This window comes from Oncorhynchus mykiss, chromosome 27, assembly GCF_057628025.1.
Source record: "Oncorhynchus mykiss isolate SJ-2025 chromosome 27, ASM5762802v1, whole genome shotgun sequence".
NCBI classification, from domain to species: domain Eukaryota; kingdom Metazoa; phylum Chordata; class Actinopteri; order Salmoniformes; family Salmonidae; genus Oncorhynchus; species Oncorhynchus mykiss.
Window position 1 is genome coordinate 1,986,287 of NC_143048.1, and position 22,041 is coordinate 2,008,327.

A 22,041-nucleotide genomic window follows, 5' to 3' on the forward strand; every position below is an offset into this window, starting at 1 on the left:
TAACTCTGTGTTGTTGTATGTGTTGAACTGCTTTGCTTTATCTTGGCCAGATCGCAATTGTAAATGAGAACTTGTTCTCAACTTGCCTACCTGGTTAAATAAAGGTGAAATAAATAAATATCCAAGATGCTTCAAAAGATTTGCAAGTATGTGTGTGTGCGTGTTAGATGGATACAGAAGATTACTTCTGATCCAAGATAGAATGATTCATGGATATGCATGCACATTCTTTTTTTGCATATGAAAACCAAGCAATGAGAGTTGGAGGTTAATCTTAAATCAAAAGGAGAGATAACTGCGCCTCTGTCTGCATGCCTGGCCGGCGCTGGGTTTACATAACCCCACCGGAATGTGGTAACACCATCAACACAAACAAGACCTCTAGGCATAACAGAAAAGTGCTTATAGCCTTCTCATTCCATATGAAGTGCCTGCATTGAGTGTGTGTATGTGTGCATGCGTCCGTGCATATGACATGACCTGTGTCTATGCGCAGGTCTGAGATTTTTAGCAGGTCGGTATTTCATGCTGGTTGTGTCTAGAGTGCATCCTGTTTCATCCTGTCCATTGTATTCTGATCAAAATGGGGGAATGAGAGTGAGAGAAAGAGAGAGAGACTAAGAGAGATAGATAGGGGTGAAAGACTAGGGAGAGGCCATACCGCCTGGTATAGCAACTGCTCGGCATCTGACCGTAAGACGCTACAGAGGGTAGTGTGTACGGCCCAGTACATCACTGGGGCCAAGCTTCCTGCCACCCAGGACCTATATACTAGGCAGTTTTTTTTGGAAAGCCCAAACAATTGTCAGACTCCAGGCACCCAAGTCATAGACTGTTCTCTCTGCTACCGCACTGCAAGCGGTACCAGAGTACCAAGTCTAGGAACAAAAGGCTCCTTAACAGCTTCTACGCCCAAACCATAAGACTGCTGAACATGTAATCCAATGGTCACCCGGACTATTTACATCGACCCCCCCTCCCTTTTTTTTTACACAGCTGCTACTCGCTGTTTATTATCTATGCATATTCACTTCACCCCTACCTACATGTACAAATTACCTCGACTAACCTGTACCCCCACACATTGACTCAGTACCAGTACCCCCTGTATATAGCCTCGTTATTGTTAGTTTATTGTAACTTTTTAAAATTATTTTTTACTTTAGTTTATTTGGTAAATATTTTCTTAACTCTTTCTTCAACTGCACTGTTGGTTAAGGGCTTGTAAGTAAACATTTCACAGTAAGGTCTACACCTGTTGTATTCAGCGCAAATGACTAATAAAGTTGGATTTGATTTGAGTTACACATATAGTGTTTACACCTGTAGTTTTAAAGTGCTTCTATTCAATTTCAAATGAACAATTGAGTTTTAGGAAAGGTAGATTTTTCAATGTCCTTAGAAATTAAATAGAAAAACACTAGTTGAAGAAACCAATTGAGAGATTTCAGTGGAGCTGTATGGTTAACTGAATAAACTCGGCAAAAAAAGAAACGTCCTCTCAATGTCAACTGCGTTTATTTTCAGCAAACTTAACATGTGTAAATATTTGTATGGACATAACAAGATTCAACAACTGAGACATAAACTGAACAAGTTTCACAGAGATGTGACTAACAGAAGATTAATAATGTGTCCCTGAACAAAGGGGGGGTCAAAATCAAAAGTAACAGTCAGTATCTGGTGTGGCCACCAGCTGCATTAAGTACTGCAGCGCATCTCCTCCTCATGGACTGCACCAGATTTGCCAGTTCTTGCTGTGAGATGTTACCCCATTCTTCCACCAAGGCACCTGCAAGTTCCCGGACATTTCTGGGGGGAATGGCCCTAGCCCTCACCCTCCGATCCAACAGGTCCCAGACGTGCTCAGTGGGATTGAGATCCGGGCCCTTCGCTGTCCATGGCAGAACACTGACACGTTCACGCAGATGACCAGGGACCATGTGCATCTTTCCTCTGGTGTTTTCAGTCAGTAGAAAGGCCTCCTTAGTGTCCTAAGTTTTCATAAGTGTGACATTAATTGCCTACCCTCTGTAAGCTGTTAGTGTCTTCACGACCGTTCCACAGGTGAATGTTCATTAATTGTTTATGGTTCATTGAACATGGGAAACAGTGTTAAAACCCTTTACAATGAGGATCTGTGAAGTTATTTGGATTTTTACGAATTATCTTTGAAAGACAGGGTCCTGAAAAGGGGATGTTTCTTTTTTTGCCCTTTGTTCACCATGGCGCTGTCGATTATTGTTACAATGTCCGTTGGTGTGTGTGAGTCCCCGTGCTGTGTGTTTTGGGATTTCGTGCCCTTATGGATTGCGCAGATGGTTGTGGGTCTCGTCCCGTGTGTTTATCATGGTGCTTGTGTTATTTATTCAAGGTACTCCTTGATATTTTGTTTGGGATTCAACCCTGTGTTTTTGTTACGTGTTTGTTTGGTCTTCGTCCCCGTGCCCTTACACAGCACAACATAATTTGGGGTATAATGAAAAAAACTATTACGCATTCCTGCGCCTGTCTCCCGATCCTCATACCAGCGTGACAGAATAATCTACCATTAAGGGAGACAGCCTGTCCAACGCCGCCTTAACCGGTCCGTCCGACGCCACTGCTACTGGTCAGTCCGACGCAACTTCAACAGTGGCAACTGGCCTGTCCGACGATGACGCAACTTCGGCAGCTGCATCGGGTCCTGATCGACCCTCACTGCGTTCCTGTGATCGTCCACGGAGCCAAATGTCGTTGCACTGCGGAAAGGGCCAGGGTGGTGTTAATCATTGCGCGCATGTGTTATTCATTCAAGGTCCTCCCCACTCTTTTGTTTGGGTTTCAACCCAGTGTTTTTGTTTAGTGTTTGTTTGGTCTTCGTCCTTTGCACGCGCGCCGCAAATTGGGTACAATAAAAACCTCTTATTACGCATTCCTGCGCCTGTCTCCTGAATCAATTATGCCAACGTGACAGACTCCCTGTTTAAATGAAGATAAAATATGATTTTTTTTGCTGTGGTGGGGGGAGAGACTAAAGGGACTTTTTGGACCAACATTACCATAATGCAGTGAGCATTGAGAACAGCCAAGAGCCGAGCAGCCCTGCGTCCCTTTCTCCTAAAGTGTACACAAGTACACTTCTCCAGACAAATGTAAAATCATTGGATTTGTGTAGGCATGGGCTAGAGCAGGGCTTCCCAAACTCAGTCCTCGGGACCACAAGGTGTGCGAGTTTTGTTTTTTTGCCCTAGCACTACACAGCTGATTCAAATACTCAACTAATCATCAAGCTTTGATCATTTGGATCAGCTGTGTGGTGTTAGGGCAAAAAACAAAAACATGCACCCCTTGGGATCCCAAGGACTGAATTTGGGAAATGCCTCTAAAATCCATGAAGGTCAGTTAAGTGTACAATTCGGCAGATGTTTGGGGGTGGGGGTGCTGCAATTTTTTTGTCCGCGCTACAGATGGCTACATCAGTCCGCTAATACAGGACTGGTAAAGGCCCAGTGCACTACGCATTTCTCTGGTATTTCAGGGTGTGTAGGAGCACCCTCAGCACCTCTACGCCCTGTGGCTATGCAATTTGGAAGAATGGACAGGCCTGGTCTGAACACAGGAGGTGGAGGTTAAAGTGTCAAAGCATGATCAGACTTCCTTCTACCTCATATACACTAGTAACAGGACAGATAGGTTATTATGCACATCAATGAACATTAACAATCAAAGTAATTTAATGAATAAAGCACATATACAGTACTTGCAAGGGTTAGGCAAGTAAACACAATATGTGTTGCCTCTATTTGTGACTCGGAGGCATATGTCACGCGTCACTACTTCACAGGAAAGCCATTTGAACTGTGTTTTTTTGGCAGAAATGCCTTCTGGAATATGTGAACTGTCATGTGCCTTAATAACAAACTTGTATGACATCTGTAAATACGAATACAAATTGTTAAATTACGAGTCTAGTTGGTTTAGCCATAGAAAAAGACAGGAACCTTCCCGCTTAGCATGATTGGCTGAGATAATGGCTGGGCTGGGTGAGTTCGGATTGGTCTGCATGTGGCAAGCTTCTGTCTATAACATGAGTTGGTCAATATTTGTAGGTAATCCTTTCTTCTAACGTGGCTTTTTTTGGAAGATATCAAAGTGTTGCTCTTCACTTTCTAGAGGACTGAGTTTTGAAATCAGTAGAAGGCCAGGTGGAATTAGAGTTGGACAGCTAAGGAGATGGAGAAAATTCTGCCTTTTGATTGCAAATATACAGAGGGAAAGCTGTATAAAACACCTGCCTCCAGATTACATCTTCAAACTAAAGGCAACCATGGCATCGTGACAGAGAGGAGAAGCGTCCATCCATGTACATGGGTAAGATAGTCTAGCTAGCTACATTTTCAGACATTACACCTTTCTAATTTTGTCACAAAGTTGTTTTCATTTCAAGTTAAAGCATACTGTTAGGTAGGTAGCTAGCTAACGTTACCTGGCTGGCTCGCCAGCTAAAGTTACGTGTATGATCTGACTCCACTATGCAAGTAACCATTTCCATAGAATGTGCATGATGTCACTGCGACAACTGTCGATAGCTGGTAAATTTGCTCTGGGTATCTACTCCGATGCCAGAGTGCAGAATAACTGACAAATTTACGAATGTTCAAAACCAGTTGAATATGGCCGGTGTCAGTAAACGTTGGCAAACAAAGCGTAATTGAATTGCTGCCAGCAGCACAGTTAGTCATCAACACTATGGATAACATGAAAACAGCCTAACCAGCTCTGCTAAGGCGAGTAAAATGGTCAGTGTGAGCTGTTCTCTCATGTGTCTGGAAGTAGCTAGCAAGCTAGCCAACATTACCAGTTAGCTTGGGAGCTTGACTGGTGTTATTAGGTCAGAACGCTTTGATCTACCCTACTCCTTGGCCAGAGAATCTAGTGTGTGTGCTCTGAAATTTTACAAATGGACAACCTGACAACGCTCTGAGTTTACAAACGCCCAGGGCGCAATCTGGCACTCCAGATTGAATTTACGAATACACCTGTAGTATAAACCAGCCTTTAGTCTTGAAATGTTTGGTTGTTAAGTACATTGCCTCACATGTGAATCCTTAAAGAGATGGGCTAAGGCTTAAGAGGGTGTGAACAAAGCTGAATGGGTGTAGACAAAGAAGAGCTCTCCAGTAGGTTTACCAAAACATTCAAGAGCCATTTTCTCAAAAGTGAAGTTACAATTTTAGCAACTTTCAAAGCATAATTACTTTCCCATTGTTCCACAGTTGTATTGTATGATATACCATTTTCTAGCTCAGTCTCTACTTTTATTCAATGTAAAAATCACAATTTCAAATTTTGCAACATTGAGACCGAATTTATCACTTTATCACTTAGGCCGAAATTAATGTAAACCTATGAGATATTTCAAAGAACGTTGGTAGAAACCACTCACTTACCCCCATTACGGCCTGTCCAGCAACGACCATTATCACAAGCCACCTATAGAAGAGAAGACATTAAAGTTAGGGCCCATGTTTGCACCAGTTGGTTTCAAAAGTGGAGAAGAGCAGACCTGCGTTCAATACCATTTGAAATCTTTTTGTGTTTTCTCTTGTCTACTTGGAGTGCCATATGGGAAGGGTTTTCACCTTTTTGACTATTCTATAGGTTACATTGTACCAGGCAGGCTCAATCAAGCCCAGAGTATTAGAAAATATTTGTATTTGAATTCAGGTCTTAATAAAAGCTCCTAAAAAGCTAGATCCTTTCTTCTACAATAAACACACAATTTCCTATTAATTAAAGTTATTTACAGGTGCAAGCTGACTGTGTCAAAATTACTGAGTAGGGCCCTAAGTTAAGTTTTTTGTAATAAATTGATTGTCAGTTTTCTCATAAATAAGAAGTTTGGGAACCACTGCTGTAAGGAATTCTCAAAGCTCCATTGTTAGGTTGTTTTAACTACTCCTATGAAATGTTAGTCTGTCAGGTACTTAGCAGGAAGGTCTCATTTCACTATTATTATAACAAGATCCAGATGGCAAATGTATAGATTCGGTCTATCTTAAAAATAGGAGGCCTCTTACACTTACATGTTGTAATGTAAAAAATGCATAGCACTCAGAATTGAAAAGGTTTACCAGAAATAGTTCATCCTGATCAGACAGGTTTTTTACATGGACGATACATTGGAGATAAATATACGACAGCTTCTAGAAGTAATACAACATCATGAAACATCTAAGAAGCCAGGCCTGGTATTTATAGTGGATTTTGAAAAGGCCTTTGATAAAGTAAGAATGGATTTTATTCATAAATGCCTGGATTTTTTTTCAATTTTGGTGACTCTCTTATAAAATGGGCAAAAGTCATGTATAGCAACCCCAGGTGTAAAATAGTAAATAGCGGTTACTTCTCAGAGAGTATTGAATTGTCAAGAGGAGTTAAATAATGGTGTCCGCTGTCACCATAACTATTCGTTATGACCATTGAAATGCTAGCTATTAAAATTAGACCAAATAACAACATTAGAGGATTAGAAATTCAAAGCTTAAAAACAAAGGTGTCCTTGTATGCCAAAATCTCACGTTTTATATTAAGTCTGCAAGCTACATCCATGCAATATCTCATTGAAGATCTAGATAACTTTTCTGGACTCTCTGGACTAAAACCTAAGTGTACAATATTACGTATTGGATATTTTTAAAATTCTACTTTTACATTACCCTGCAGTTTACCTATAACATGGCCTGACGGTGAAGTAGACATACGTGGTATTCAAATCACAAGATATATAAATGAGCTCTCCACAATGCATTTTAATGGAAAACGTGTAAAAATAGACAAGATCCTATAACCACGGAGAGGTAAATACCGTCTATTCAAGGAAATATTGCCCTGATTAACTCCTTAGTCATATCTCAGTTTACTCACTTACTTATGGTGCTGCCTACTCCTGATGATTAATTAAAAAAATGTGTAATTCTGCCCCTGGACAAGGCAATTAACCCACTGTATCCTGGTAGGCCGTCTTTGTAAATAAAAATGTGTTCTTAACTGACTTGCCAAGTTAAATGAAAGTACAAAATAAAAAAATATTTAAAAATGAGCAAATTTTTTTTTCCTCGATTTATCTGCCTATCTATATAATGAATAGGGTGGGTTGAGATTATTAAATATAAAAGCACTAAACATCTCTCTAAAATCTTCACTTATTCAAAAGTGTTACTTGATCCATAAATGGTTCTCAAGTAGATTACTAAGAAAAGCTCAGTAATCTACTGTCTTTTTGACTTTGTGCAGATATCTCATTTTCTGTGAATTGAAAATTATACTTTTTTCAAAGTATACAGAACAAGTATTTGATACACTGCCGATTTTGCAGGTTTTCCTACTTACAAAACATGTAGAGGTCTGTACTTTTTTTAATCATATGAACACATCAACTGTGAGAGACAGACTCTAAAACAAAAATCCAGAAAATCACATTGTATGATTTTTAAGTAATTACTTAGCATTTTATTGCATGACATAAGTATTTGATACATCAGAAAAGCAGAACTTAATATTTGGAACAGAAACCTTTGTTTGCAATTACAGAGATCCTACGTTTCCTGTAGTTCTTGACCAGGTTTGCACACACTGCAGCAGGGATTTTGGCTCACTCCTCCATACAGACCTTCTCCAGATCCTTCAGGTTTCGGGATGTCGCTGGGGCCTATATGGACTTTCAGCTCCCTCCAAAGATTTTCTATTGGGTTCAGGTCTGGAGACTGGCTAGGCCACTCCAGGACCTTGATATGCTTCTTACGGAGCCACTCCTTAGTTGCCCTGGCTGTGTGTTTCGGGTCGTTGTCATGCTGGAAGACCCAGCCACGACCCATCTGCAATGCTCTTACTGAGGGAAGGAGGTTGTTGGCCAAGATCTCGCGATACATGGCCCCATCCATCCTCCCCTCATTACGGTGCAGTCATCCTGTCCCCTTTGCAGAAAAGCATCCCCAAAGAATGATGTTTCCACCTCCATGCTTCACGGTTGGGGTCGTGTTCTTGGGGTTGTGCTCATCCTTCTTCTTCCTCCAAACACGGCGAGTGGAGTTTAGACAAAAAAGCTCTATTTTTGTCTCATCAGACCACACGACCTTCTCCCATTCCTCCTCTGGATCATCCAGATGGTCATTGGCAAACTTCAGATGGGCCTGGACATGCGCTGGCTTGAGCAGGGGGGCCTTGCGTGCGCTGCAGGATTTTAATCCATGACGGCGTAGTGTGTTACTAATCGTTTTCTTTGAGACTGTGGTCCCAGCTCTCTTCAGGTCATTGACCAGGTCCTGCCGCGTATTTCTGGGCTGATCCCGCACCTTCCTCATGATCATTGATGCCCCACGAGGTGAGATCTTGCATGGAGCCCCAGACCGAGGGTGATTGACCGTCATATTGAACTTCTTCCATTTTCTAATAATTGCGCCAACAGTTGTTGCCTTCTCATCAAGCTGCTTGCCTATTGTCCTGTAGCCCATCCCAGCCTTGTGCATGTCTACAATTTTTCCCTGATGCCCTTACACAGCTCTCTGGTCTTGGCCATTGTGGAGAGGTTGGAGTCTGTTTGATTGAGTGTATGGACAGGTGTCTTTTATACAGGTAACGAGTTCAAACAGGTGCAGTTAATACAGGTAATGAGTGGAGAACAGGAGGGCTTCTTAAAGAAAAAACTAACAGGTCTGTGAGAGCCGGAATTCTTACTGGTTGGTAGGTGATCAAATACTTATGTCATGTAATAAAATGCAAATTAATTACTTAAAAATCATTCAATGTGATTTTCTGGATTTTGTTTTAGATTCTGTCTCTTACCATTGAAGTGTACCTATGATAAAAAAAATTACAGACCTCTATATGCTTTGTAAGTAGGAAAACCTGCAAAATCGGCAGTGTATCAAATACTTGTTCTCTCCACTGTATCTCTTTTTCAAACAAGCATTGCAGAGTTGGCTACAATTTCATCCCCCTGAAAAGATAGAAAAAACATTTAAACAATATTATGGCTGAACTCAAATGTGCAGGTTGATTAAAGACCTGTATTTATGGGAAAGATGTTTGAAAAGGGTTTTTTGTTTTTAAATGATAAGAGTTATGTCTTTCATGGAGTTGTTGTATGGGAAGGTCTGCTCAATCCAAGATTACAACCAATTGATTACAGCATTACGCCAAAAATGGAGGCGGCAGGTGGCAGTGGGTGGAGGTAGGGAACTGGTCAGTCTGCTCAATATAAAGGATCAAAACTTGAGGAGGAATAAAAATAGCATAAATAGGAAAGTATACCAGTTTCATTTGAGGACCAGGATGTTGACAGCTGCGCCATACAGATGGCAAAATAGTTGGGAAGAGATTTTTTTATGTACAGATTCCATGGTACAGGGTTCAAATATAAAATGACGCAAGGTTTAAGACTTTGTACTTTTCAGCTAAAATGATTATATAGAATTCTTGCCACCAAGAAAAATCATCAAAGCTCTGCAGATTTTGTTGTGGGGATACAGAATCAATAGATAATTTATTTTGGTATTGGCCTAAGGTAGCCTGTTTTTGGTTACTACATGAATCCAAATGTGTTATTTAATAGTTTTGATGTCTTCACTATTGTCTTCACAATTCTACAATGAGTAGGTGTCCTAAAACTTTTGACCGTAGTGTAGGTTCAGAACTTTGTGAAAAAGAACAGTTAAAATATATGGCAAATATAAATCAAACTTGATGGTCTTCAGAAATAGATGGGAGGGGTTGAGGGAAACGGAAGGATAGGAGTAAAAACAAACAAAAGATACCTATTGTAAAATAGATTGTGTTCTTAAAATGAATATAGTATGTATAAGCTGGAAGTAGAAGCCTAAGTGTTGTTGTTCATTAGTTTACTCCAAATAGGGGAAGGGTGGTAGGGTTATGGTAAAATAATGAAGGAAAATGTACTTTGGAAAGTATTCAGACTCATTAACGTTTTCCACATGTTGTTAGGTTGAAGCCTTATTCTAAAACATATTAAATTGTTTTTATCCCCATCAGTCTAAACACAACACACTGTAATGACAAAGCAAAAACAGGTTTTTAGAAATGTTGGCATTTTTCTGCAAATCCTCTAAAGCTCTGTCAGGTTGGACGAGGAGCGATGCTGCACAGCTATTTTCAAGTCTCTCCAGAGATGTTCGATCAGGTTCAAGTCTGGGCTCTGGCTGGGCAACTCAAGTACATTCAGAGACTGGTGCCGAAGCCACTCCTGCGTTGTCTTGGCTGTGTGCTTAGGGTCATTGTCCTGTTTGAAGGTGAAACTTTGCCCCAGTCTGTGGTCCTGAGCACTCCGGAGCAGGTTTTCATTAAGTATCTCTCTGTTCTTTGCCCCATTCACCTTTGCCTCAATCCTGACAAGTCTCCCAGTCCCATACTGAAAAACATCTCCAAAGGATGATGCTGCCACCACCAGGCTTCATCGTAGCGATGGTATTGGCCTGGTGATGAGCAGTGCCTGGTTTCCACCAGACTTGACACTTGGCATTCAGGCCAAAGAGTTTAATCTTGGTTTCATCAGACCAGAGACTCTTGTTTCCTGCTTGGCAATCTCCAAGCAGGCTATCGTCATGACGTTTCCCTGTTGGGTGAGGTTTATGACCCCACCATAAATACAGTGCCTTGCGAAAGTATTCGGCCCCCTTGAACTTTGCGACCTTTTGCCACATTTCAGGCTTCAAACATAAAGATATAAAACTGTATTTAAACAACAAGTGGGACACAATCATGAAGTGGAACGACATTTATTGGATATTTCAAAACTTTTTTAACAAATCAAAAACTGAAAAATTGGGCGTGCAAAATTATTCAGCCCCCTTAAGTTAATACTTTGTAGCGCCACCTTTTGCTGCGATTACAGCTGTAAGTCGCTTGGGGTATGTCTCTATCAGTTTTGCACATCGAGAGACTGAAACTTTTCCCATTCCTCCTTGCAAAACAGCTCGAGCTCAGTGAGGTTGGATGGAGAGCATTTGTGAACAGCAGTTTTCAGTTCTTTCCACAGATTCTCGATTGGATTCAGGTCTGGACTTTGACTTGGCCATTCTAACACCTGGATATGTTTATTTTTGAACCATTCCATTGTAGATTTTGCTTTATGTTTTGGATCATTGTCTTGTTGGAAGACAAATCTCCGTCCCAGTCTCAGGTCTTTTGCAGACTCCATCAGGTTTTCTTCCAGAATGGTCCTGCATTTGGCTCCATCCATCTTCCCATCAATTTTAACCATCTTCCCTGTCCCTGCTGAAGAAAAGCAGACCCAAACCATGATGCTGCCACCACCATGTTTGACAGTGGGGATGGTGTGTTCAGCTGTGTTGCTTTTACGCCAAACATAACGTTTTGCATTGTTGCCAAAAAGTTCAATTTTGGTTTCATCTGACCAGAGCACCTTCTTCCACATGTTTGGTGTGTCTCCCAGGTGGCTTGTGGCAAACTTTAAACAACACTTTTTATGAATATCTTTAAGAAATGGCTTTCTTCTTGCCACTCTTCCATAAAAGCCAGATTTGTGGAATATACGACTGATTGTTGTCCTATGGACAGTCTCCCACCTCAGCTGTAGATCTCTGCAGTTCATCCAGAGGGATCATGGGCCTCTTGGATGCATCTCTGATCAGTCTTTTCCTTGTATGAGCTGAAAGTTTAGAGGGACGGCCAGGTCTTGGTAGATTTGCAGTGGTCTGATACTCCTTCCATTTCAATATTATCGCTTGCACAGTGCTCCTTGGGATGTTTAAAGCTTGGGAAATCTTTTTGTATCCAAATCCGGCTTTAAACTTCTTCACAACAGTATCTCGGACCTGCCTGGTGTGTTCCTTGTTCTTCAGGATGCTCTCTTCGCTTTTAACGGACCTCTGAGACTATCACAGTGCAGGTGCATTTATACGGAGACTTGATTACACACAGGTGGATTGTATTTATCATCATTAGTCATTTAGGTCAACATTGGATCATTCAGAGATCCTCACTGAACTTCTGGAGAGAGTTTTCTGCACTGAAAGTAAAGGGGCTGAATAATTTTGCACGCCCAATTCTTCAGTTTTTGAGATGTTAAAAAAGTTTGAAATATCCAATAAATGTCGTTCCACTTCATGATTGTGTCCCACTTGTTGTTGATTCTTCACAAAAAAATACAGTTTTATATCTTTATGTTTGAAGCCTGAAATGTGGCAAAAGGTTGCAAAGTTCAAGGGGGCCGAATACTTTCGCAAGGCACTGTACCCTTTCCCCTTTTCTCTCCACTCTATAGAATGGACTCCTGGAAAGCCCTGTATTACCACAGAGAAAGTATGGTAACATCAAAAGGTTGGGAAATGGAACAATATTTTCCTATAAATGTATCAATGTTTGGTACCCTTCCCCAGATCTGTTCCTCAACACAATCCTGTCTCGGCGCTCTACGGACAATTAATTTGGACTCATGGTTTGGTTTTTGCTCTGACATGCACTGTCAACTGTGGGACCTTATATTGACAGGTGTGAGCCTTTCCAAATCATGTCCAATCAATTGAATTTACCATAGGTGAAGGATGATCAATGGGATAAGGAATGCACCTGAGGGCTATTTAGAGTCTCATAGCAAAGGGTCTAAATACTTATACAAATAATATTAATACATTTGCAAACGTTTCTTAAAACCAGTTTTTGCCTTGTCATTATGGGATAATGTGCGTAGATTGCTGAGTTTTAAAATGTTTTTATCCATTTTAGAATAAGGGTGTAATGTAACAAAATGTGCAAAAGGTCCAGGGGTCTGAATTACTTTCCAAAGGTACTGTATAGACAGTACCATTCAAAAGTTTGGAAACACCTACTCATTTTTCTTTATTTTTACTATTTTCTACATTGCAGAATAATAGTGAAGATAAAACTATGAAATAAAACATATGGAATTGTGAAGTAACAAAAAAAGTGTTAAACAAATACAAATATATTTCAGATTCTTCAAAGTAGCCACCCTTTGCCTTGATGACAGCTTTGCACAATCTTGGCAATCTCTCCAACAGCTTCATGAAGAATGCTTTTCCATCAGTCTTGTAGGAGTTCCCACATATGCTGAACACTTGTTGGATGCTTTTCCTTAACTCTGTGGTCCAACTCGTCCCAAACCATCTCAATGGGGTTGAGGTTGGGTGATTGTGGAGGCCAGGTTATCTGATGCAGCACTCCATCACTCTCCTTCTTGGTCAAATAGCCCTTACAGAACCTGGAGTTGTGTTTTGGGTCATTGTCCTGTTGAAAAACAAAATGATAGTCCCACTAAGCGCAAACCAGATAGGATGGCGTAATGCTGCAGAATGCTGTGGTAGCCATGCTGGTTAAATCACAGACAGCTCCCACACACCATCACACCCAGAGCATATCAGACAACTTTTCTCTACCACATCTACGGATTACTACCGCAAGCTCTGAAACCTTTACACCGGATCATCGCAGCTAGCTAGCTGCTATCCGAGTGGCTACTCCTGGCTAACGTCTCCATCTTGAAGCAAGCACCAGTTAGCCTGGAGCAAGCCTCAAGCTAGACCCATCTCCCAGCTAGCCAAAGAGGTCCACCAGCCAATTATTGGGCTACAATACCTCTTTTGCCAATTGGCCTGGACCCTTTACTGCCAACACGGAGCCCCGCCGATCCATCACGACTGGTCTGCTGACGTAGCCGTCCAAGGTGGTCTCAACAGGCTCTTCCGTTGCGACATCGCCGGATGCCCATCTGCTATCCCCGGTCCGCTAGCTATCTGAATCACATTGTCTCCAGCTCGCCTAGCGTAGCAGCGACAACGGAATTTGGCTCCCTGACTCATCTAGTGCTACTCATTGGACCCTATGATCACTTGGCTACACATGCATCTCCCTAATGTCAATATGCCTCAACTATTGCTGTTTTGGTTCGTGATTGTTTTATTTCACTGTAGAGCCAATAGCCCCACCCAATATGCCTTAGATAGTCATTTTGTTCCAACACCCACACATGTGGTGACCTCACCTGGCTTATCTGGTGCCTCGAGACAAAACCTCTCCCATCGTCACTCAATGCCTAGGTTTACCTCCACTGTACTCACATCCTACCATACCCTTGTCTGTACATTATGCCTTGATTCTATTCTTCCGCACCCAGAAATCTGCTCCTTTTACTCTCTGTTTCCGAACGCACTTATAGCCTTTAGTCAAAACTTTATCCTACTCCTCCTCTGTTCCTCTGGTGATGTAAAGGTTAACCCAGGCCCTGCAGCCCCCAGCACCACTCCCATTCCACAGGCGCTCTAATTGGTTGCCTTGGTTTCATGCATGCTAACATTAGAAGCCTCCTCCCTAAGTTTGTATTATCCACTGCTTTAGCACACTCCACCAACCCTGATGTTCTAGCTGTGTCTGAACCATGGATTAGGAAGGCCACCAAAAATCCAGAAATGTCCATCCCTAACTACAGTGGGGAGAACAAGTATTTGATACACTGCCGATTTTGCAGGTTTTCCTACTTACAAAGCATGTAGATGTCTGTAATTTTTTATCAACTGTGAGAGACGGAATCTAAAACAAAAATCCAGAAAATCATATTGTATGATTTTTAAGAAATTAATTTGCATTTTATTGCATGACATAAGTATTTGATCACCTACCAACCAGTAAGAATTCCGGCTCTCACAGACCTGTTAGTTTTTCTTTAAGAAGCCCTCCTGTTCTCCACTCATTCATTACCTGTATTAACTGCACCTGTTTGTACTCATTACCTGTATAAAAGACACCTGTCACTCAATCAAACAGACTTCAACCTCTCTACAATGGCAAAGACCAGAGAGCTGTGTAAGGACATCAGGTATAAAACTCTAGACCTGCACAAGGCTGGGATGGGCAACAGGACAATAGGCAAGCAGCTTGGTGAGAAGGCAACAACTGTTGGCGCAATTATTTGAAAATGGAAGAAGTTCAATATGACGGTCAATCACCCTCGGTCTGGGACTCCATGCAAGATTTCACCTCGTGGGGCATCAATGATCATGAGGAAGGTGAGGGATCAGCCCAGAACTACATGTCAATGACGTGGAGAGAGCTGGGACCACAGTCTCAAAGAAAACCATTAGTAACTACGCCGTCATGGGTTAAAATCCTGCAGAGCATTCAAGGTCCCCCTGCTCAAGCCAGCGCATGTCCAGGCCCATCTGAAGTTTGTAAATGACCATCTGGATGATCCAGAGGAGGAATGGGAGAAGGTCATGTGGTCTGATGAGACAAAAATAGAGCTTTTTGTCTAAACTCCACTCGCTGTGTTTGGAGGAAGAAGAAGGATGAGTACAACCCCAAGAACACGACCTCAACCGTGAAGCATGGAGGTGGAAACATCATTCTTTGGGGATGCTTTTCTGCAAAGGGGACAGGACGACTGGACCGTATTGAGGGGAGGATTGGATGGGGCCATGTATCGCGAGATCTTGGCCAACAACCTCCTTCCCTCAGTAAGAGCATTGCAGATGGGTCGTGGCTGGGTCTTCAAGCATGACAACGACCCAAAACACACAGCCAGGGCAACTAAGGAGTGGCTCCGTAAGAAGCATCTCAAGGTCCTGGAGTGGCCTAGCCAGTCTCCAGACCTGAACCCAATAGAAAATCTTTGGAGGGAGCTAAAAGTCCGTATTGCCCAGCAACAGCCCCGAAACCTGAAGGATCTGGAGAAGGTCTGTATGGAGGAGTGAGCCAAAATCCCTGTTGCAGTGTGTCAAGAACTACAGGAAACGTATGATCTCTGTAATTGCAAACAAAGGTTTCTGTACCAAATATTAAGTTGTGCTTTTCTGATGTATCAAATACTTATGTCATGCAATAAAATGCAAATTAATTACTTAAAAATCATACAATGTGATTTTCTGGATTTTTGTTTTAGATTCCGTCTCGCACAGTTGAAGTGTACCAATGATAAAAATGACAGACCTCTACATGTTTTGTAAGTAGGAAAACCTGCAAAATCGGCAGTGTATCAAATACTTGTTCTCCCCATCTTCCGACAAGATGGAACTGCCAAAGGGGGCGGAAGCCTACAGAGTTCTGTCATACTATCCAGGTCTGTGCCCAAACAATTGGGCTTCTACTTTTAAAAATCCACGTTTCCAGAAACAAGTCTCTCACCGTTGTCGCTTGAAATAGACCCCCCCTCAGCCCCTAGCTGTGCCCTGGACACCATATTTGAATTGATTGCCCCCCATCTATCTTCAGAGTTTGTACTGTTAGGTGACCTAAACTGGGATATGCTTAACACCCTGGCCATGCTACAATCTAAGCTAAATGCCCTCAATCTCACTGAAATTATCATGGAACCTACCAAGTACAATCCTAAATCCGTAAACATGGGCACCCTCTTAGATATCATCCTGACCAACTTGCCCTCTAAATACACCTCTGCTGTCTTCAACCAGGATCTCAGCGATGAGTGATGGGTCCATGGTCAAACGACCAGCCCACATAACTGTCAAACGCTCCCTAAAACACTTCAGCGAGCAGGCCTTTCTAATCGACCTGGCCCGGGTATCCTGGAAGGATATTCACCTCATCCCGTCAGTAGAGGATGCCTGGATGCTCTTTAAAATAGCTTTCCTCGATAAATTAAATATGCATGCCCCATTAAAAAATTGTAGAAATAAGAACAGATATAGCCTTTGGTTCAACCCAGACTTGACTGCCCTTGACCAGCACAAAAACATCCTGTGGCGTTCTGCATTAGCATCAATTATGAATAGCCCCCGCGATATGCAACTTTTCAGAGAAGTCAGGAAACAACATACTCAGTCAGTTAGAAAAGCTAAGGCTAGCTTTTTCAAACAGAAATTTGCATCCTCTAGCACTAATTCCAAAACGTTTTGGGACACTGTCAAGTCCATGGAGAATAAGAGCACTTCCTCCCAGTTGCCCACTGCACTGAGGCTAGGAAACACTGTCACCACCGATAAATCTATGATAATCGATAATAATAATAATACATTTTTCTACAGCTGGCCATGGTTTCCACCTGGCTACCCCTACACCGGCCAACAGCTCAGCACCCACTGCAGCAACTTGCCCAAGCCCCCTCCACTTCTCCTTCACCAAATCCAGACAGCATGTGTTCTGAAATAGCTGCAAAATCTGGATCCCTACCAATCAACTGGGCTAGATAATCTGGACCCTCTCTTTCTAAAATGATCAGCCGAAATTGTTGCAACCCCCATTATTAGCCTGTTCAACCTCTCTTTCATATCATCTGAGATCCCCAAAGATTGGAAAGCTGCCGCAGTCATCCCCCTCTTCAAAGGGGGAGACACTCTAGACCCAAACTGTTATAGACCTATATCCATCCTGCCCTGCCTTTCAAATCTTCAAAAGCCAAGTTAACAAACAGATCACTGACCATTTAGAATCCCACCGTACCTTCTCCACTATGCAATCTGGTTTCCGAGCTGATCATGGCTGCACCTGAGCCATTCTCAAGGTCCTAAACAATATCATAACCGCCATCGACAAAAGACAGTACTGTGCAGCCGTCTTCATCGACCTGGCCAAGGTTTTCGACTCTGTCAATCACCGCACTCTTAAGGCAGACTCAACAGCCTTGGTTTCTCTAATAACTGCCCCTGCCTGGTTTACCAACTACTTATCAGATAGAGTTCAGTTTGTCAAATCGGAGGGCTTGTTGTCCGGACCTCTGGCAGACTCTATTGGGGGTGCCACAGGGTTCAAATCTCAGACCGACACCAAAAGTGGAAAGCACTAGTTGGGGGAAGGGGCAGAGGAGGATGGTGAGGGCAAGACAGCTCTTAATAATGGCTAGAACTGAGTGAATGGAATGGTATCAAACACATGGAAACCATGGAAACCATGTGTTTGATGTGTTTGATACCATTTTATTGATTCTGTCCCAGCCATTACTATGAGCCTGTCCTCCGATTTAAAGTGCCACCAGCCACCATGCTGGTAAGGGGCTATGGGTTGTTTTGGCCACGCAGAAATGGAGAAGATGTGAACGGAAGGAAATTAGAGAAAATTAGACAATGAGATCATGAGAAGATGTGAGTTGGTAATCTGACCAGAGAGGGAGTTTGGTCCAGGTGGTACAGCAGGTAGAGACCGTCATCTCTGCCACTTAGGGCGTGTCCTGCTTCCAGACAAGCCCTTGACCTCTGCCTTGCCTCTGATTGGTGCAACAGCAACGATGAGACTCTGCCTCTCGACCTCTCCTATGAGATAGACAAACAACGATAAGAGACAATACTCTCAGATAGGAAGGTAGATAGAGTAAATTTATGTACAGTAAAAGTCAAATCATAAATCAAATGTAATTTTAATTCCTGAATTTATAAAATCATCCATTTGTCAAATGGATTCAAATGTATCTCCTTAATTGGCGCAGTTAAAGATGCATTAACGAATAAAACAATTATATAAATAAATGAATGAGTAGAGAGTGGATGAATGGATGGATAGATATGCACACACACACACACATACACACGTGCGCGCGCACACACACACACACACACAACTTTGTCATAACAAATGTCTGTGACCTGATGAACTGTGAACAAGATGTACTTTGCGGATCAGTTCTCATTGCACGAAAAGCTGGTTCGTAGGCAGGCAGCCTGAGATAAAGGGCTTATCATTATAATGTATGAATATTTTCAAACATCAAAATGAAAGCCAGGTTATTAGATCAAATGCTGAGGTTTTCAACAACAAAAATATTACTGCTTGTGCCCCATTTTTTCTAAGCTAAACCTCAAAACTCGCAACCAATTATGATGTGATGATGATCACCATCATCATCATTATGACCTCTTATTATTACTGATGTTACACAGCTCTCACTGCAATCGTGCACCACTGTAACTGTATTCAAGATAAGCCTGAGGGGGCTTGTGTACAGTATTGCGGGGACACCGTGCTGATTTTATGATACATGCATACTGAATTGCTTTGACCAAATAGGTCCCCAAGCCCTACTCTGCGAATAGGCCTCCAATCCAGATACATTTGAATCTATAAGAAATCTATTACCGAATCAAATATGCGTGTAGCCTACATTTTTCAAGTAAAAATACTTTGAAATGCATGGTCTGAGTATATTCCCACGAAAATCAAATTGGTTAAAATGTGCCTAGGTAATAATCCTGCAAATTCAATTAACCTACAATAAAATTGAGCGAAGATATGGCAACGAATGAAACCGTTGCAAATGACCCCCAAGACATGTATAATAGGAATTTGCGCTATGGAGAAAATGAATGATTAGGTCTACCCGTCATATCCTAGATAGGGTGCGAGAATCGTCCCAATCTAACGCAGAGTTTTATTGTAGACAATAAGTGTGCTATGCAATAAAAAAACGCTTACCCCAGTCTTGATACACTGTGTCGAACTCCGTTGACGAAATGTCGTGCAAGTTCAAGTCCCACTGTGACAATACTTTCGCATACACTTGTTCCTTAAATCGAAAAACCATCACCTTTATCCCTAAATAGTGTCATACAAAAAGAGCCTAGCTATTTCAGAATTGTGTCATTTGGCTTCATATTAATGAAGAAAATAAAACAAAAAGTTTAACGAAGTACAAGTCTTAAACTTAACAGAAACACAGAGACCTCAACAACCGCTAGTAAGTATGGAGGCTACCTCGTCCACTCCGCACCTCATACCGTAACTAACCTAAACAGCGCAACTATATTTCACAATACATTTATCCGGTTTATTTTTATACTATCAAATGGATTAAGACCCACCTTACAACAATGTATATCATACTATTTAAAACATATCACCATGTATCATTATTAATTGAAAACGAAATATAAAAATCACAGCGTAATCACAAAGTATTACGGTATTTAAGTGTACACCGCTCATTCTTAAATAAGCACTTGACCGTACTCACTTTTCCAACATATACAATATGTTTCTCGACGATTGTATGTCCCACTCGTTCTTATTATACCTCAGCAGTTACACTTTGTTGCCTATGGTGTATTATTTTAGCCTTAAAATACTTAGCTGTCAGGTGTGAATGGGGGCTCGAAGGTAAAAGCACTGTCTTTCTTGAGGGTTATCTTTACCACGCGCTATATCTAAGGATAGTGATCTAACCCACCACCTATCAAAGTCCAGAAACCCGTCGCAGTGACAGCGAGCTGTAGGCTATTTCTTCTTATTTTTAAAACACATGTATTCAAGAGGGCTGCTGCATTGCTTTTACAGTTACAAAGATATCCAACTGAAATGACGGACTTTCTCACTTTTCCCGCACTGCTCTGGAGTGTCCTGTTGCTAGTGCTCAGCGGCATCATCACACCCGCATGCACAGATGATGTAAGTATAAAAATGCAATGATGAATTAGGCTATAAGGGCTCAGCTCAGGGTAAAGTCTGCTGCATATCGTGCATATGTGTATTATAACTGACTTGTAAGGGAAATACGTTTTATTGCTAACACGAATCTGAGTTGACGATATAGCTGAGTTGGCGGGTCATCCATGCCGAAATTACTTCACATGATGTGTCACCTGAATAGCCACCTATAGACGTATTACTGTTACCCTAACTCATACAGGTAGCCTAGATTTACTTGGTGTAGCAGGAGCGTTATGGACATAGATTGACATAAAATACATTCATGTCAGAGTTGAATTATGTTGATGTAATTTATTGCCTCTACAGGTCTAAGGCTCACGACAGGTTACTGGTTAAGATTACATTTAGTTGTAGAGTGGTGACAATTTTAATATGGTAGAATGGAAATGGTCCGATTTTTTGCATGCCTGTAGATTCAGCCAGCTCCAACAGAGGCGCCATTGCGCACACGCACGCACGCGCACTCGTGCACACACACACACCACATATTCACACGCACACATTCACACATTTCAACAAGGCCCATCACTGAGCTGTGTACTTAAAACATGCGCTCAAGTGCTCAAATGTGCTGAAAAACTATTCCCAGACCAAGGTTAATATAGTTGTGTGTTTTTATATTATATTAGATTTGATTCGTTTATTTCAATCTCCGTTTAGTTTCAGTTCGTTTTAGACCAGATTTGCTCGTTTTTATTTAGTTAGGGACAGAAAGCATGTGCAGATTATTTTTGGTGTGTTTTTTGGGATGCCACTGGGATGTGTCTTGCAACTGGGGGGCAGTAATACATAAATTAGGTTTAAATTATAAAGTCAATCTAAATGTGACTTGGATTTAAAAACAACAATTAACAATTAAACAATTAAAACAAGCAGTGGAACTGGCTTTGTGGTCCAGAGTTGAGTTTGAGGGGTCTATGGATTAAAGCAGCGCTGCCTAAACCACTTCCTGGAGATCCACCATCTACCAGGACAGTAGATCTACAGGAAGAGGGCTGCACTGGGTTGTGAATGTGTAGACTCACGTTTTCATTGAGTGTGGATAAGATCCTGCAACACAATGTGGTTGAGTTAAGTATACGACTCAATAATACAATTATCTTTGCAAAATGGCTGTCCTGCACAGTTGAGTCACAAAAACTTGTAAAAATGTGCAGCCCAACATGTGTAATATGACACAACCATGCAGAGATGCATTTGGAAAACCCTGTTTTCCATTGCAAATCTTTACCAAAAATCTGTTGGATGCCTTTAGAACAGGGTTCTCCAACTGCACTCCTTGAGAGCCACTGGGTGCGCTGGCCGTTGATCCAGCCCTGCAGTAACACACAGTTAACAGTTAACAACAAGACCATGATTCATTGGTACTTTTTTAATTATCTGCTCACTCAGTGGCTTTTCAGGAGAGCAATGTCATGTAATCCGTTTGTTTCAATATAAGCTAATATATAAAATACATTGCTACAAAATTAATGCTCAGTATACAGAGCATTGAACAGTCAGCCTTGTGCAGACTCTGCCACGAGGAAACAAAATCAATCGAACATATTTTTTAGTATTGTCCATCGGTGGCTCGCTTTTGGAGTCAAACCCAGGAATGGTTGTTATGTCATAAAATCAGGGTTCAAATATCATTAT

At 41.7% G+C, this 22,041-nt stretch overlaps 1 protein-coding gene across 4 annotated transcripts in view; it reads right to left on the bottom strand.

Moving 5' to 3' along the window:
• col4a4 (collagen, type IV, alpha 4) overlaps window positions 1-20,069 on the bottom strand; it is a 159,463-nt gene extending 139,394 nt beyond the window's left edge. Inside the window, exons 1-4 of one of the 4 annotated variants that reach the window (XM_090224153.1) lie at window positions 19,931-20,069; window positions 19,393-19,512; window positions 18,087-18,236; window positions 5,433-5,475 (exon numbers count right to left, since the gene is read on the bottom strand). In XM_090224153.1, the coding sequence (XP_090080279.1) occupies window positions 5,433-5,475; window positions 18,087-18,133 (90 nt within the window). In that variant the 5' untranslated portion in view covers window positions 18,134-18,236; window positions 19,393-19,512; window positions 19,931-20,069. Of the gene's footprint in view, window positions 1-5,432; window positions 5,476-18,086; window positions 18,237-19,392; window positions 19,681-19,930 lie in introns of those variants that run through there. The other 3 variants (XM_090224154.1, XM_090224155.1, XM_090224152.1) reach the window with 3 other exon arrangements.
• Between the last annotated feature and the right edge of the window lie 1,972 nt (window positions 20,070-22,041).